Source organism: Mastigoproctus giganteus, chromosome 4, assembly GCF_048544385.1.
Source record: "Mastigoproctus giganteus isolate SK-2022 chromosome 4, ASM4854438v1, whole genome shotgun sequence".
Lineage (NCBI taxonomy): Eukaryota > Metazoa > Arthropoda > Arachnida > Uropygi > Thelyphonidae > Mastigoproctus > Mastigoproctus giganteus.
In genome coordinates, this window is record NC_143578.1 from 11,027,637 (window position 1) to 11,044,882 (window position 17,246).

The following is a 17,246-nucleotide window of genomic DNA, read 5'->3' on the forward strand; positions in this document are numbered from 1 at the left end:
ACATAACTATTAGATGAGGAATGGAAAAATTTTAATTAAAAACAAAGTGGACTCTGCAAAAAGTCTGTAAAGACAGAAAATTCAGGCAGCTAGAGAAAAGAAAAAATAAATAATAATAATAAATTTTTGTAAATAAAACTACTAAATTCTTATTAGAATATAAAGAAAAGTGTAATAGGGCTAAGGTATGTTGGGAAGAGAAAAAATAAAAAATTTACAAAGAAAAAATTTGGAATTTTTTATTTTTTTTATGTAAACCCCAAACACGAGAGGTGTTAGAACATGTAGTACTTAGTACTGTGTACTGTGCTTGGGTTGAGAAGACGAAAGAAGATATTTGTTGACTTTGGACTTGAACTTCTGTAGAGTGTAATTTTCAGGAAATACATATGAAGGAAGGTTGTTCCAGAAAACAGCAGTTGAATGAATAAACGAGGAAGATGAAAAGTTAGTTCTGTGAGTTTGAAGTTGGACAGTAAATGGATGTTGGCTGGTGGCGGCACGTGTTCGGACTGTTTTGAAAGGGAGAGCAGGAATTATAGAAGCTAATTCAGAAGAACAGTGCCCATGGAAGTATCTGTAGAAGAGGCATGCAGCAGAAACAGTACGTCTACGAGACAGCGAGTGCAGAGACTCTGTTAGAGATGAGTCATTAATTAACCTAACTGCCCTCTTCTGAATGGAATCAAGAAGCCTGAGAGAGGTTTTGGGGGCACCACCCCAGATGTGGGAACAATATTCCATGGCAGGGCAGATTTAAGATTTATACAGAGTGAGCAGCTGTTTGGAAGAAAAGTAACGCCGAGAGCAAAAGAGAAAACCTAGTTTTATAGATGCAGAAGAAGCAATATTTGTAATGTGCTTGTGCCAAGAGAGATTAGAAGTCAGGATAATCCCCAAAAGAGATATATCATTTTGCCTAGAAATCGGAGTGTCACTAAAGATAAGCATAGGAGCAGAAGAATCCTTTTTGCGAGATATAAGACAAGACTGAGTTTTAGAAGGGTTGAAATCAACTAAGTTGTCTTTGCCCCACTGAAGAATTACCTGAAGATCGCCATTTAAAGAATTGGTAGCAGATTTTCGAGTTGAAGCTGATTGAGCAGGACAAGGTTTCTCAAAATGGAAAGTGGAATGCAATGTGCTATCATCGGGCAAAACTATGGATAGGATTTCCAGTCAATGGAAGAAGGTCATTAATATACAAGAGGAAAAGAGTGGGGAAAGAACTGAACCTTGGGGGGACACCGGCATTAGTGGAGAAGTTAGAAGACAGAGAGCCATCTACCATCACTCTCAGTGAGCGATCAGAGAGAAAACTGGATAACCAATTACTAAAAACAGTTGGCAAACCATAAGACGGAAGCTTGTTTAGAAGACCTTTATGCCAAACACGATCGAAAGCCTTTGAGATGTCAAGAGCAACTACTTGTGTTTCACCGAACCTTTCCATTGAATTAGTCCATAAATGGGTAACATAAGCCAGAATATCACCAGTGGATCGACACTGAAGGAATCCATACTGGCGATCGTTGATCAGACGGAAGGTTTCTAGGTAGTTTAAATTTGGCGGTTAATTGATTTCTCGATTACTTTAGAAAGAGTAGAAGTAATTGCAATGGGACGATAATTGGATGGGAGGGATTTGTCACCCTTTTTAGGAACTGGCTGGATATGAGCAAATTTCCAAGCAGAAGGCAAAACACCTTTGGAATAAGAAAGTGAAAAAAGGCAGCAAAGAATAGGAGTAAGTTCAGGAGCACAGGTTTTGAGAACAAGTGGAGAAATACCATTGGGACCTGGAGCTTTCTTAGCATCAAGATTCGTCAAAATCCTTCTGACATCCTTTTGACGGAAGACCACAGGAGGCATTGAATGGAGCGTGTTGGGAATAGTGGGAGGTGTTTTACCAAGATCGTTAATGAATGAGTTGAAAGAAAAATGGGATGCTAGCAGGTCAGCTTTATCCTTGGCTGAAGTGACAACAGAACCATCTGGTTTGGACAGAGGTGGGAGCAGAGATGGGCAAAAGTTGCGGCCAATAGCTTTGGGAAGAGATCAGAATGCTCGGATACCATTAGGGCAAGAAGCAAGTTTTCTACTCTTAGCCTGTGCAAACTCTAGTTTGGACTGGTTAATAACTGCTTTACAATTGTTGCGAGCTTTGGTGTAGGCAGAAAATGAAACTGAAGAATTAGAAACAAGCCAATTACGATATGCAACATTCTTCTCTTGAACAGCCTTAGCACACTTATTGGAAAACCAAGGTTTAGATAAAAGACGAGATTTTAAAGTGGAGTGTGGGATAAAGGATTCCATTCCTGAAAGAATAATTTCACTGACACGATCTGAGCAAACGTTGACATCAGAACTTTTGAAACAGTAATCTGACCAAGGAAAAGAAGAAAAAAAGTATCGCAGGTCATTTATGTTAAAATAAACCCAATGTGGAAAAACAATTACTAAAGATAATCAAAAATAACAGTAAACAGAAAAGAAGGTTAATTAGAAGTGCATAATAATATTTTTTGCACTTTCCTAGATGGTAACCTACCTTCTATAGTGGCTGGTGGCTGCTCCTCAAGATGCTGTTGCACCTTCAAAGTAACGTTTTCAACACTTCCTCCAGAATCTTCTAAGATCTTTATCCTAGTGCGCAACTGTTCATTCTCTGCTTTGAGTTTTTGCATGGCAGCTATTCTTTCTTGAATGACAACGTCTACAGGATTGTTTATGAGATGAATAATTTTTTCATCAGCACCATGTTCCAAACTCTGAAAATGCAATCAAGAATGAATAAGTTCTTGAAATGTTTTAAATATGCTTTATTTTAATCCTGTACCATTTAAAGTATTTTTTAAATCATTATTAATAACAACATTATGGTGCGATATTCTCTCTCTCAAACCAAAGTTTCAGATGGCTAACAGTAAAACCATGAAAACCATATAACGCGTTAACTGCATTTGAAAGTACAGGTATACCTCTCCTAATGACATTTGATTATAATGACATTTTAAAAATAATTTCCAGAAATATTAAAAAAAAAAAAAGTGTTTCCTGTCATTTCTGCAACATTTCCTGTTAAACCAAAGCATTACTTAGTAAATTAGGAGGTACTATACACGATCTGGCAATTGGAAAATGAGATTGATGTTATGAGATTAGTGCTGGTGCTGCTATATACTAGTAAATATGAAATGAAAGAATAATGGTTCCTCAAGCACAGCAGTCAAGGTTAGTTGAAATTGCTGCCATTTCAGAATGTAGCATGAGCTCAACTGCACATCTCTCCTGTGTCTATGTTGTGGAGGGAAAATAGAACAAAGAGCAAACATCAAGTTGTGTTCGACTGGGAAAAAGTGCCACTGAAATGTTTCAAATGATGAAGAAAGTGTATGGAGAGAATTGTCTGTCTCATGCACATGTGTTCAAGTGGCAATGAAAGAGAATCACTGAAAGGTGACGAACATCTGGGTCCATCAAAGATATTTCGATTGCTAGAGTTGACTGAACAGGTATGGGAAATCATTATCAATAACCAATTTGCAATGCTTCGAATGATTTCAGTGGATCTGTGCATTAATAGGGAAACCATTCAACGAATATGAGGGGGTATCAAAAAGTTCATACCGTTACCTAGAAATGATAGCCCTAGAAAGGTGAAACTCCACAGGAACTTTAATCTTTTTTTCTATGTACTCTCCGCATATAGTTACACATTTCTCCCATCTATGGATCAGTTGTTTAATGCCTTGATCATAGAAGTCTACACTTTTTGCCTGAAACCATGATTCTAGTTCATTGATAACTTCCTGAGATGAATCAAAACAGCGCCCACACAATGGTTCATTTCTCGAAACAAGAAGTCTGACAGTGCTAGGTCAGAAGAATAGGGTGGGTGCTGCAGTAGTTCAAAGCCGGGCAACAAAGTTGGTGGTGGTAACGGCTGTGCGAGCAGGTGCATTGTCTGACAGAAGACAGACACATTTGGTTAAAATGTGTTTTTTCACCTTTGAAGGTGAAAGGCATTCCATGCCTTTCACCTTCAAAGCATCACGTAACTTTTTCAAAAGGTTTCTGTAGTATTCACCGTTAAGTGTGGAACCACAAGGTAGGTAATCTGTCAGGATAACCCCTTTTCTGTCCCAAAACAAGGACAACATCACCTTCTTTGCAGATGGATGGTCTTTGCCTTTTGTGGAGGTGTACTTCCACTGCTTTGACATATCTTTAGTCTCCGGATCATACTGGTACACCCAGCATTCATCATCTGTCACCAACCAATCAAAAAAGTTCTCAACATCTGCATTACACAAATCCAACAGTTGGCGAGAATATTGCTTCTGCAAAGGCATCAGCAATTTTGGAGCCCATCATGCGGAGACCTTAGACATGTGCAGATGGTCATGTAACATGCTGTGGGCAGACCCATAACTAATTCCCACTGCATTTGCGATGAAATGAATTGTCACACATCTGTCACTCGGCACCAGCTGCTCAACCTTTGCAACTGTCTCACTGTCTGTGGATGTTGATGGCCTTCCTTCTCTTAGCTTGTCAAAGATACTTGTATGACAGTACTGGAACTCCCATTTCCACTTTTTTGCAGTGTCATAGGATGGACAATTCTGCTCATATACAGCTTTCATTTCTTCGTCAATTTCCTGAGCTTTCTTGCCCTGCAAATGAAGGAACTTGATCACTGCTCAATACTCCACTTTGTGAACCACAGCGTCCTTCCTCAGATTCCAGGCTCCACCTCTCGTGTACAATCACCTACGGGAAAGAAATTTCACGTTAGTTATTGAATATGTAGACAACTTATATTAAAAACAGCATCTTCCTACTGATGTTTTATCTAGGTCAGGGTACGAACTTTTTGATAACCCCTCGTAATAACTCAGGATTTGAAGGTCTGTGTGTAGTTTATTCCACATTCATTTACAGATGGTCAATGATAGGTGTGTGATGAACACAGAGAACTCATTGAGGCCATAAGAAAACACAACTTCCTGAATTTGATCATTACAGGTGATAAGACATGCCATTTTTAGTACAACCCTGCAATGAAGTGACAAAGCGTGGAGTGGATGTCGGCAAAGTCTTCCGAAGCCAAAAAAGTTCAAGAAAAGTCAAAAATCAAAACCATGTCATCATGTTCTACAATAGCAAAGGAACTGTACAAAAAGAGTTCATGCCCAATGGCCAGTGTTACTGCTGCCTACTATCTGGACATTTTGAAATGTTTGTTGCAGAGAATCCATCGTGTGTTTTACTCAGTATAGAGAAGATGGCAGTTGGTTTCTCTTGCTGACAACACACTAAGCCATAAAGCTTTCACTGTTTGGGAGTTTTCGGCTAGCAAAAAAATTTCCACACTGTTGCACCCACCATATTCACCAGACTGTGCAACTTCTTTTTGTTTCAGAAGCTTAAGGTTGTTATTTTAATGATGTCGACAGCACTCAAAGAGCTGGGATGAGATCACTGAATAGCATATCACAGTCTTCCACCAATCATTCCATTTGTTTTGTGATTGTTGCAGGCAGTGTGTGGGTGCAAGAGGAAGTTGCTTTGAATAAAAAAGATTAGTTTACTCATACATGGGAGATCATTATTTTTTTCTAGCATCAATCTTGTTTTCCAACTGCCACACTGTGTGTATGATGTTTTTTCTTGTTTTGTGTTTACTTCAGCCATTTATTAATTTTTCTTTAATATTCCCTTTAAAATGAGCTCAAAACACTTTGAAGGAGACAACTCATGTTATACAAAGAAACAGTGGAGATTATAAAAGAAGCTAGCTTGGACAATGTTGAGGAAGCTAATGTGGATGATTTGCCCAAATCACATGATAAAGACCTACTGAAGAATTCCTTGAAATTAAAAACCAAAGAATGCAACACAAGGTTGAAGAAATGTACACCAAAATTGAGTCTCTTCTAGATGAACAGAAAACTCACTATATTATCATTATGGAGGACTTCAATGCTAAGGTTGGAAAGAGACAAAACAGTGCAGAAAGGAGAACTATAGGAAATTTTGGAATTGGTGAAAGAAATGAAAGAGGTGAAAGACTTGTGGAATTTGCAGAATCTCGAGGAATGTCAGTAATGAACACTTTTTTCAAGAAAAGAGTGAACAGAAAGTGGACATGGAAGTACATCACCAAGAGTGTCAAGACTACTAATCAGGATTTCTAAGACATACAAGCTAAAGGTTATAATGATTTATGCACCAGCATCAAGCCATGATGATAAAGAGGTTGAAGAAATGTACACCAAAATTGAGTCTTCTAGATGAGCAGAAAACCCACTACACTATCATTATGGGGACTTCAATGCTAATGTTGGAAAGAGACAAAATAGCCCGGAAAGGATACATGTTTGTTGTTTGGTTTTTAGGAGCATTAGCAACTAAGACCATATTGCTCAGGGGATATGAAGTGGTCATTCCCTGACCTTTCTGCATCCTCCGTATTTGGTGGTCACGGGCTCGAACCCTGGTCTAATCAAGAAGCATGTGCTACGCACTGCCGCTCCTGCCCACCTGGTTACGGAGGCGCCTATCGGAAAGGGGAACTATAAGAAATTTGGAATTGGTGAAAGAGGTGAAAGACTTGTGGAATTTGCAGAATCTTGAGGAATGTCAGTAATGAACACTTTTACAAGAAAAAGGTGAACAGAAAATGGACATGGAAGAGCCCAAATGGATTAACAACTAATGAAATTGACTTCATCCTCACTAACAGAAGATATATGGTGAATGATGTTACAGTCTTGAACAAAGTAGATGTTGGAAATGATCACAGAATGGTAAGATGCACACTTGATACAGATGTAAGAAAAGAAAGGAAAAAAAACTGACTCAAGTAAATAATACAAAGGTCTTTGAGATAACAGAAGAGTAGAAAAAGCAGTATGTACTGGAACTTGTGAACAAGTTTGAGCTTCTGCAGACTGCTCAGAACCAAGATATCGACGAGGAATATTACAACTTTCTGAAAGTGATAAAGCCCAATAAACCTATAGGTAAAAAGAAATCAAAAGAAGAAAAAAATTAATCAAGAAACACTTGTCGTGATGAACCGAAGATGACAAATGAAGAGTAAGAAAAACACTGAAAAGGGGAAAATTGAGTATACTGAGTTATGCAAAGCCATCAGAAAGAGACTAAGAGAGGACATAAGAAAATTTAACACAAGAAAAGTAGAACAAGCATTAAGGGAAAACAAAGGATTTAAATCAGCAGCCACGAGCAGTAATACAGAAAGACAAATGATAATTGAAACTGAAGAATAGCGATGGTGTACTTATAAATAGCAGAGAAGGCATAATTCAAATAGCAGAAGACTACTATAAAGAGTTATACAAGGAGCGAGGAAATGATGCCAGCAGTGAGGAAGATCGATCACAAACTAGTAACACATACAACATAACCTGATATCCTTCCTGATGAGGTAGAACATGCATTGAAGAATCAGAAAACCCCGGGAGAGATGAAGTTACTGTACAGTTGTTAAAATTGGGAGGAAGAGACATGACACAAAATGCATTAGAAAAGGTGTAACACCTAAGGAGGGGAATAATGCAATCATACTTTTGCTGCATAAAAAAGGAGATAAATCTTAAATTGGAAATTATAAACCAATTAGCTTGTTATCCCACATCTACAAGTTGTTCACAAGGGTCATTACTAACAGATTAGAAAGCACAGAAGAAAAATCTTTATTGAACAGTAAAGATACAATAATGTGCCCGCCACAGCCAGGAGGCCAGGGGCTAACTTGATGAGAATCAACTGAAAGAGCAAGCTGGCTTTAGGACAGGATTCTCAACTATGGATCACCTTCACGTAATGTCACAGCTAATGGAGAAAGCAAATGAATATAAAACACCATTATGCCTGGCATTTGTTGGATTATGAAAAGGCATTTTACTCCATACGGCATAAGGCAATGTTTCGGGCACTGGAAAGACAAGGCATAGATACCCCATACATTATGATTTTGAAGAAAATATATGAGAACACTACCTCCTTTATTAGACTAGACAAAGACAGTAGTAAATTTAAAATTGAGAAAGGGGTTCGACAAGGAGACACAATATCTCCAAAGTTGTTTACTGCTGCCCTTGAGGAAGCTTTCAGAAGATTAGACTGGTCGCAGAAAGGAGTCAATGTGAATGGAGAGTACCTAAACCATTTACGATTTGCAGATGACATTGTGGTCATAAGCCACGATCCCAAAGAATTAGAGGAAAATCTTAATCAGTTATGCAGAGTTAGTAAGGATTTTGGACTAAAGATGAATATGGCTAAAACAAAAGTAATGATGAACAAGTATGCCACAGAAAGGGTTATAATGATTGAAGGAGCAGTAGTTGAAAATGTGGAGTCATATACTTATCTGTGACAAGTCATTAGCGGGTAATAATGATAAATGGCTGGAAGTCAAGAGAAGGATAAATTTTGGATGGATAGCATTCAGGAAATATAGTCACATACTGAGGAGCAATATCCCAATTTGTCTGAAATGTAAAATAATGAACCAATGTATACTCCTCACCATGACTTATGGAAGTTAAATTTGGGCACTGATCTAAAGAATAGAAGAGAAGCTGAAAACTACACAGTGAAGAATGAAACGAATTATACTGAGAATCAGACTGTTAGATAAGAAGAGAAACACATGGATTAAGCAGCAAACTCAAGTAAAGGACATTCTTATCAAAACAAAACTAAACTAGTCTTGGGCAGGACACATAGCTCGAAGACATGATGACAGATGGACTAAGAAAATAACAGAATGGTACCCAAGAGGAGCTAGAAGAAAACCTGGAAGACAACAATGGAGATGGACGGATGAAATTCATGAGTTTGTGGGTAGTAAATGGATGGCCATTGCACAAAACAGAAAGAACTGGAAAGTTGTTAGAGAGGCCTTCATCCTGCAGTGAATTGAAAATGGCTGATGATGATGATGAAGGACATGTCAACTTTCACCCATTTAAAAGGTGTAATGTTATCTTTGCTGTGAGAGAGAGAGAGAGAGAGAGAGAGAGAGAAATGACGACACACAAAGGAGAAGCAGAGATAACACAGACATAAAAAAATGTACAAATGTTACCAACTATTCTAAAAAGAGAATACACAAGTTTAAACACTCTGTCACTACTTCTTCCAGTCACATAGTTCCCTGAGGAGCTGTTGTGGCCATCAACAAAATCCTCCAACTGCATTGATCATATGCCATACAAGTGGCATCGCAAAATGTCACGCACAAAAGTTCACTGATCTCATCCTTCCACCTAGTTGCAGGTCTTCCTTAACAGAAGTTTTTGGAGTTGGTTTTGTTATGGTCTCTGTGGCATCAGATAATGTGGTGGTATTGCCTACCACATGGCCGATTTTGAAAGCGGCTGGCTTTAATCACAGGAAGAGTCATCATGCATCCCACGAGATGCTCTTGAAGAGGAAAGGTGACTACAGCAAAGCCTCACTCTGTCACTGCACACGTACAAAAGTTCACTGTCTGTAACTGACTAAGATTAATAAAAACAACAACAAAAATATTATTTATTTTTTTCTTTTCCACAATATTCCTTTTTTCTGTGATTATTACAGGAATGGTTTATTATGGGGATGGTTCTAAGTTAAATAAACCAACAATCCACAAAAAGTGTCAATCTTCATTTTTATTATTACTGTCAATATAGCTAGGTTACTGTTATTACTAGTTTAAGCAAAATAGGTAAGGTTACTTCTTTCACTATTACTGTTATATTTAAAATTCTCCACTTAATCTGTTTTCAAGGATGCATCTGTTATCATAACATTGGAATGCATTGAAAATTGCCATTTTCTTAGCAACCCTTTGGTTAATGCCTGATTTTTGAGCAACCTCACCCTGTCATTAAATGAAGTATACCTGTATTTCATATAATTATTAGTTTTCAGTGAAAACATTACCTACCACATAGTTTCTTTTATGTTTCAGTGTATAAATTTGGTATGAAATACAGGATATCCCAAAAAAAAAAAAAAAAAAAAAAAAAAAAAAGTTAACCACACTCTGATATCGAGGGGAAATTTAACAACAGAGGAAAACTTATACACACATGATTTGTAATATATTATAATAAAAATGGCATAAAGGAGGACACTTATAACAGAAATAGTGATGAATGTATTAATAACCTGTTGTTTAACTCAGTTCTTGTGGAATTCAAGGTGAAAGATTGTGTTTGAATTTTTATATTAAGATATAAGCAATGATATAAAAAAATTTTCTCAGCATGTCCTTGTTGACAGAAAGTACTGCTTTCATAGAGATGGGATACACTTGAATAGAACAGGTGTAAGAATATTTGCTGATACTTCAATGCAGTGCTCAAACTTGGCACACACTAATAATTTAATAGCAGCCACAAGCAGAGGTACAGCGAGATCATCAATACTTGGGTAGTGATTCATCCAACACCATAGTACTATTAATGAATCTGTTTGTCCTAAAAAGCAACATGATAAATCTTCATTTTATAGCCTCCCCCTCCCACTTTACTTTTTTCTGTCAAAAACCTCTAGAAACCATACACTTACTGCAGTATATTGGAATAACTATATGGTTTCTACTAAAGTTTGTGTCTATACATGTAAAAGGAAAATCACATGGAAAAATCTAAACAAATCACAAACAAACAAGATGCATAAGCCAATGGCAGTCAAATGGGAATACAAACTGTCTTTTTCTCCTATTAGCAGAGTTACATCATTCTGGATGTTCCGTGCTTTTGGGGGAGGGGGAAGGGAAAGGGGATGATATTTGGTAGCAATAGGTGTCACTGATGGAAGCTAGATTCATGCAGAAATGTGTTTGGGTTTGTTTCTTAGTGTTTATTTTGACTTTTAACTTCATATTTCCATAGTTATCTACTTCACAGAATGATATTAAAATCTTTGTTTTTTTATTGCAGACATAACCAGTTTATCAGTAACCAGTTATCCTTCATCTGTCTATAAACTGTGAACTATTTATAATATGTAATAATGTGAACAAAATATATAATATTATACTTACTTTTCGTTGAGTTAATTCGTAATTTTCCTGTTCCAGAGCATCCTTTTTCTGTTGGAGCTGTTGCAACTGCATTTGCTGTTGTGATAACTGAGTTCTACAGGGGCGGGGAAAGAGCATATAACTTGCTTTCTGATACAACTTATAAATACATCAAAATCAAATACATTAAATAACAGAAATAATAGAAACTTCAGCAAAAACGTTTTAAACTTCAATTGCCATTTCTCAACACATCTGCCCAATTTTTCTAGATCTTGTTCCAGCAGTTTACCTTGATTACTGTCATTTTGCTAACCTTTCTATCATATGCAAACTTTATATGCTTTATCAATATCATTAATAAATATAGTAAACATCAATGGGCACAAAACTGAACCCTCGGGTACTCCACAAATAACATTAGTCCAAAAAGAGCAGCGTCCAGTGACAACCACCTCCCACACAACCACTCCTTTACCCATACGGGTAACTTGCCCTTAATGCCGCACTGCTCCAATTTGTAGAGCAGTCTTTTATGTGCAACAGCATCAAAAGCTTTTCTGAAATCTAAGTAAATCACAAAAAATATTTTTTGCATCCAGTTCCTCTGTTACTGTATCACAGGAGCCAATCAAATTGGTCGTGCAACTTTGCTCCTTAACAAATCCATGCTGTGGCTGATGTACAAATGCACTCCTGTCAAGAAGGTCCTGCTGCATTACTTCATTAACTAGTGACACCACTGTTTTCTTGGAATAGAAATTAAGCAAACAGGTCTGTAATTATACATATTGAGTACAGAGAAGGGCAACAAGATTGATGAGGGAAATGAAGGGGTGCTCTTACCAAGAAAGGCTTCAATTCTGTAAATTGCAGCATCTGGAGACTAGGTGCCTGCAAGGTGATCTGACTGAGGTGTTAAAGCAAGCTCAATACTGATGGGATTCTTCTTCTTACTCAGACTACATAGATGAGGAAGGCACTAATTCAAATTGAGAAAGGATGGTTAAAGAATATATGTGAGGAAGTTTGCCTTTAGCCAGCAGTTGGTTGACCACTGGAACAAATTTCCATCTGTTGTTGTGGAAGTTGATAGCGTAAATAAATTCAAGAAAGAACTAGACAAACTATTGGAGAGGATGAATAGGTTAAATGGGAGATGTGCGTGTTTTTATTTTGACTGACGATGTATAAGCTTGTTTTCTTGCATCATTTGCCTCTACTAATGCTACTCTTTGATCCCCCTTTGTGAATTGGAGATACAATCACACACCTCCAGTCCACAGACCTACACTGAGTCCAACAATGCTCTCAAGTTATGGCTAAAGTTTTGTTTACCTCCTTTACTGCATCCCTTAATATAACTGGATAGACCTAATTCACCTTTATGTTAGCATTGGCATTAGCAGAGGCCTATGACAGTAGAATACTGTCATTAACAACCCTGCCAACCTTTGTATCACCTGCAAACTTGGACATTAAGCTTGATATACCTTCACATCAATATCATTGATGAATATACTAAACCCTAGGGGATTCCACTAATAACATTAGTCCATGAAGAGCAGTATCCATTGATTACCACTCTCACTCGTCTCCCACTCAACCACCCTTTCAAACATTGTAGCAACTTGCCCTTAATGCCATACTGCTCCAATTTGTACAGCATTCTTCCATGTGCAACAGTATCAAAAGCTTTCCTGAAATCCAAGTATATAATATAAAAATTATTTTTTGCATCCAGTTTCTTTGTGACGACATCATAGTATCCAATCAAATTGGTCAGACAAGACTTCTCCTTAACGAACGTGCTGTGTCTGGATTATTACTGGTCTTGTCTAGATGATCCTACAATGATTCTTTAACAAGTGACTCCGTTATTTTCCCCAGAATAGAAGTTAAACTAACAGGTCTGTTATTACTCATGTCACCCTTTAATCCCCCTTTGTGAATTGGGGATACATTTACACACCTCCAGTCCGTGGGGACCTCACCTGAGTCCAAGAATGCTTTCATAATTATGGCTAAGGATTTGCTTGCTTCCTTTGCCGCCTACTTTAAAATAACTAGATAGATTCCATCCACCCCAGGTGCCTTTCTTATGTTTAACTTCAACAATTTCTCCTTCACTTTGTTCTCAGTTATTACAAAATCATTAAGCTCCCTGTTAGTTTAATAAGCTTCTTTCCTCCACTTCCCTATGGAATTCTGAACATGTGAATGTAAACGCAAAATATTCGTTCAGTTTGTCAACTATCTGAGCAGAATCATCAACACTCGAATCATCGATATCAAGTGGACCAACCCGATTCATCCCCCTCTTTCTAGAGTTTGTATAAGTAAAGAAGTCTTTGCTCTTTTTCTTTGCATCCTTTGCCAAAGATTTCTCATAATCTGCCTTCGCTTGCCTAACCTTCTTTGTGACTTGATTACAAACTAACTTATATCTACCATAGGCTTCTGTTTCTCCTGATAATTTATATGCATCCCATGCATTTCTCTTCTCTGCCACAAGTCTCATTAGTTCATCTGACATCCATTTAGGCCTATACCTTGAAAAGTATTTCTTAGTTGGTATGAAAAACCTAGTAGCTTTTATGATTAATTCCTTGAACACTTTCCATTTAGAGTTTTCTAATGGTAACATCATCAGTTGGTCTCAGTGTATAGAATTTAAAAACTGTCCGAGACCACTGTAGTCACTTTTAAGAAAGCAAAATCCCTTCCCTTTACCCCTGATGGTAGTTACGTCTTTAAGTAAATCCCACATCAGTACACTGTGATTACTGCTGCCTAGTGGTTTATTTATCTGCAAATTCTTAATGCACGAATAATCACGGCTGATAATCAGATCAAGAGTATTACTTCCCTCTGGTTGCTTCTCAAACAATGCTGCTATAGAAAACAATCATCCAATAAATCCAGAAAAGTCTTGCTAGTGTGTGAATGACCAACCCACAAGTTCCAATCATTATCTGGGAAGTTGAAATCCCCCATTAAAGACATTGCGATTTACTTTTAACAATTTCTCTTCCACTTTCCTCTCAGATCCCAAAATCATTTAGTGCCCCTGTTAAAATTTGATAAACTTCTGACACTGACTTTCCTAAAGAATTCCTCATGAACAATTGTAGCTGCAAAATATCTATTCAGTTCATCAGCAACCTGAGCTAGGATAATCAACAGTTAAACCATTGATATCTAGTGAACCAATCTGATTCATCCCCCTTCTAGTTTTTTACATAAGTGAAGAAATATTTCTTTGCATCCTTTGCCAAAGACTTCTCATAATCTGCCTTAGCTTGCCTAACTTCCTTTGTCACTTGATTGCTGAATACTTTATATCTATTGTAGGCTTTTTTATCATGTGATAATTTATATCCATTCCATGCAGTTTTCTTCTCTGCCACTAGTCTCATCAGTATCTCTTAATCAGTATAAAAACCCTGTTAATCCATCTTCTCACTGTCTTCGCACCAAAATACTCATTATGTATATTCACAACTCTACTAGAAAGATGATCTGGAAACATTTTTGACTGGTAACTGCGAGTAATTTGTAGTGGCAGAAGAAAAAAAAAAAAAATTCAGCAACAGAAGGTGGTATATATGTTTTTTTTAAAGATTACATAGCATTTACAGTAAATGTCCTTCAGAAAGGGGGAATAAAAATATAGAAAAAAAATTTGGATTGTTATTTTTGGAGTGATCCCTGTGTAATTTTCTAAAAAAGGATGAAATTTTAAAATCCTAGAAAAAAATATCAAATTTTTACATACCTTAATTGCTGTAATTCTTCATTAGATACACATTCTCCTTTGTCAGTTTGACTATGCTCTAATTCCTTCATCAATGCATTTTTCTCTGTTTCCAACTAAACACCAAACAATTATTATGGTATTTAAATTACAATTACAACAAAATACATAACTGATTCCAATACTACTATAGTAATTTAATTAGTATTATAGTACATCATAGTATATTGCAATATATTATATTTATATATAGTAGAATTATTACTAATTATTACTATATATTAGTAGTATAATAGTAATAGTAATTAGTAATTATTATTAATTATTAATAATTAAATTAAGACAATTTAGTACAAATCTGGTGTAAGACTATTATGACAGATTCATTCATAAATTTTTATTTCATAATTCATTGGAATAAAAATTTATAAAAAGATGACAAAACTTAATTCTAGGGTAGATTTTAAGAACAAGTGGAAAAATGTCTCCAAGCCTGGTGCTTTCTTGGCATCAAGATTGTTCAGAATTCTAATCCCATTCATTTGGAAAACTAAGAGAGGCACTGAAACTGGGATGCCATCAAAATGGTATTATATGGATGCCATCAAAATTTCCCCAAGATCTTTGATACAAGAGTTAGAGGGGAAAGTAATGTGCTAATGAGTCAACTTTACCTTTAGATGGAAATGCAACAGAACCATCAGGATGTAACAGAGTGCAAGTATGAATGGACAGAAGTTGTAATTAAATGACTTTAGTAAGATACCAGGAGGCCTGACCATTTGGCTGGAGAAAAGCTTCTCACTTTTTTAAAATCAAGTTTGGATTTATCAGTGACTTGTTTACAACTGTTTGTGAACTAACTGTGGTTTAGATAAAGGATTAGATTTAAGGCGGAATAGGGAATAAAGGATTTCATCCCTAGAAGGATAATAACAGTGTGTATACGATTTGAGCAAGGTTAGGATGAGAAAATTTAAAACAGTGCATTGAGAAAAAAAAATAAAAGTATTGTATGATATATCATCCCAATATGCATTGTTTTAATGCAAAATTACATAATGCTGGGAATGGTCATTGGGAGGTTGCAAGGGAGAAGAGACTATCACTAAGCTGTGATCTTAATAATTAGTTTAAGTAAGACTAAATACAACTGGGTATAATATTTTTAAGAGTTATAATTATCTATATAATATCAATGTAAAAACACCATAGACTTTTAAAGGAAAAAAACTATTAAACATTATCACATACACCTTTTGGCATCTTCATATTGTGGAATTATCTTCACAATTTGGTTGTCATGTTTGCAATACCAGGGTACCTGCCCACCAAGAATAAGTAACAATAGTCTTCTCTATTAGTGAAGCAATACTTATTCGAGGTAGTGCAATACATGGTAACTTGTAGTGAAGGATGAGCACAATATGAGATACAGTTGAAATGATGCCCTTTACACTACTATAGTAGTTTTTCCTTTAAGAGTTGTCTATGGTGTTTTTACACTGATATTATATAGTTAATAATTAGTGAAAATTAGTAAAAAGTAATTAGTAAAAAATACCTGGAGGGCCAACAGTGTTCAGTATCTCTTGATGAATCAGAAAATATTGAAGTTACTGGGTGAAATATAATAGCTATTTCTGTATTATGAAAGAAGGCATTTAATTTATTAAACCATGTAGGTATATATGGTAAACATAAATATGATAAATGTAAGGTTCATTATGTTAGCAGAAGACAGAATACTGAAATAACCTTACATGCAGATTTTTAAGTCAAGAATATCCTGACTCATCTATAATTGTAAAAAATCTGCTGATGCCAGCAGATCAGGATCTTCTGAATTGGCCCAACATAAGAAAAGTCTCAAAATAATGAATTCATATTTTATCATTTTTCAATATTAGATCATCAGTTGAATTATTGTAAATTATGTAGTTACAAAATGTTACATATTAAAATATATGAAAGTTAAATTAATGTGCAATGCCTATTTGTGATTTTGGATGATAGAATTATGCTGATGTACATAAAAAAATTAGTTTCTAGCTTTATCTTACGTTGAACACCCAACCAGAGTAGTTTAACCCACAGATGGATATATACATACTATACTGGAAATAATTGACATTCACATCCACATTTTTGCCCTTGGCGATTTGAAAAGTCATAGTCCCACTTCAGGAAAGTTTTTAACAATTTTTGTGTTTTGTCAGATATCTGCCATAGCAAGTCCTTCCCACATTTACATTATTGATACTGGACTTCTTTGAGATCTCACTGTCTGTGCTTTTGATAATGCAGTGGACACAGTTACACTGAATTGTTGGATTTCACATTCCATACCTCTTGCAGATTATTAAGTGTTTACATGTTTAAATTTTAACTAAAATTTACACATATATTTAAAGGCTTGAGTAAAAAGAA

The 17,246-nt window shown here is 36.1% G+C and overlaps 1 protein-coding gene across 2 annotated transcripts in view; it reads right to left on the bottom strand.

The window, feature by feature from the left end:
• The window catches only part of LOC150086402 (mitotic spindle assembly checkpoint protein MAD1-like), a 67,222-nt gene that overhangs the window by 8,304 nt on the left and 41,672 nt on the right, over positions 1-17,246 (bottom strand). For both annotated transcript variants that reach the window (XM_090371358.1, XM_090371359.1), the window contains exons 12-14: positions 14,838-14,932; positions 11,081-11,174; positions 2,555-2,774 (exon numbers count right to left, since the gene is read on the bottom strand). In XM_090371358.1, coding sequence (XP_090227484.1) covers positions 2,555-2,774; positions 11,081-11,174; positions 14,838-14,932 — 409 coding nt within the window. The remainder of the gene's footprint in view (positions 1-2,554; positions 2,775-11,080; positions 11,175-14,837; positions 14,933-17,246) is intronic.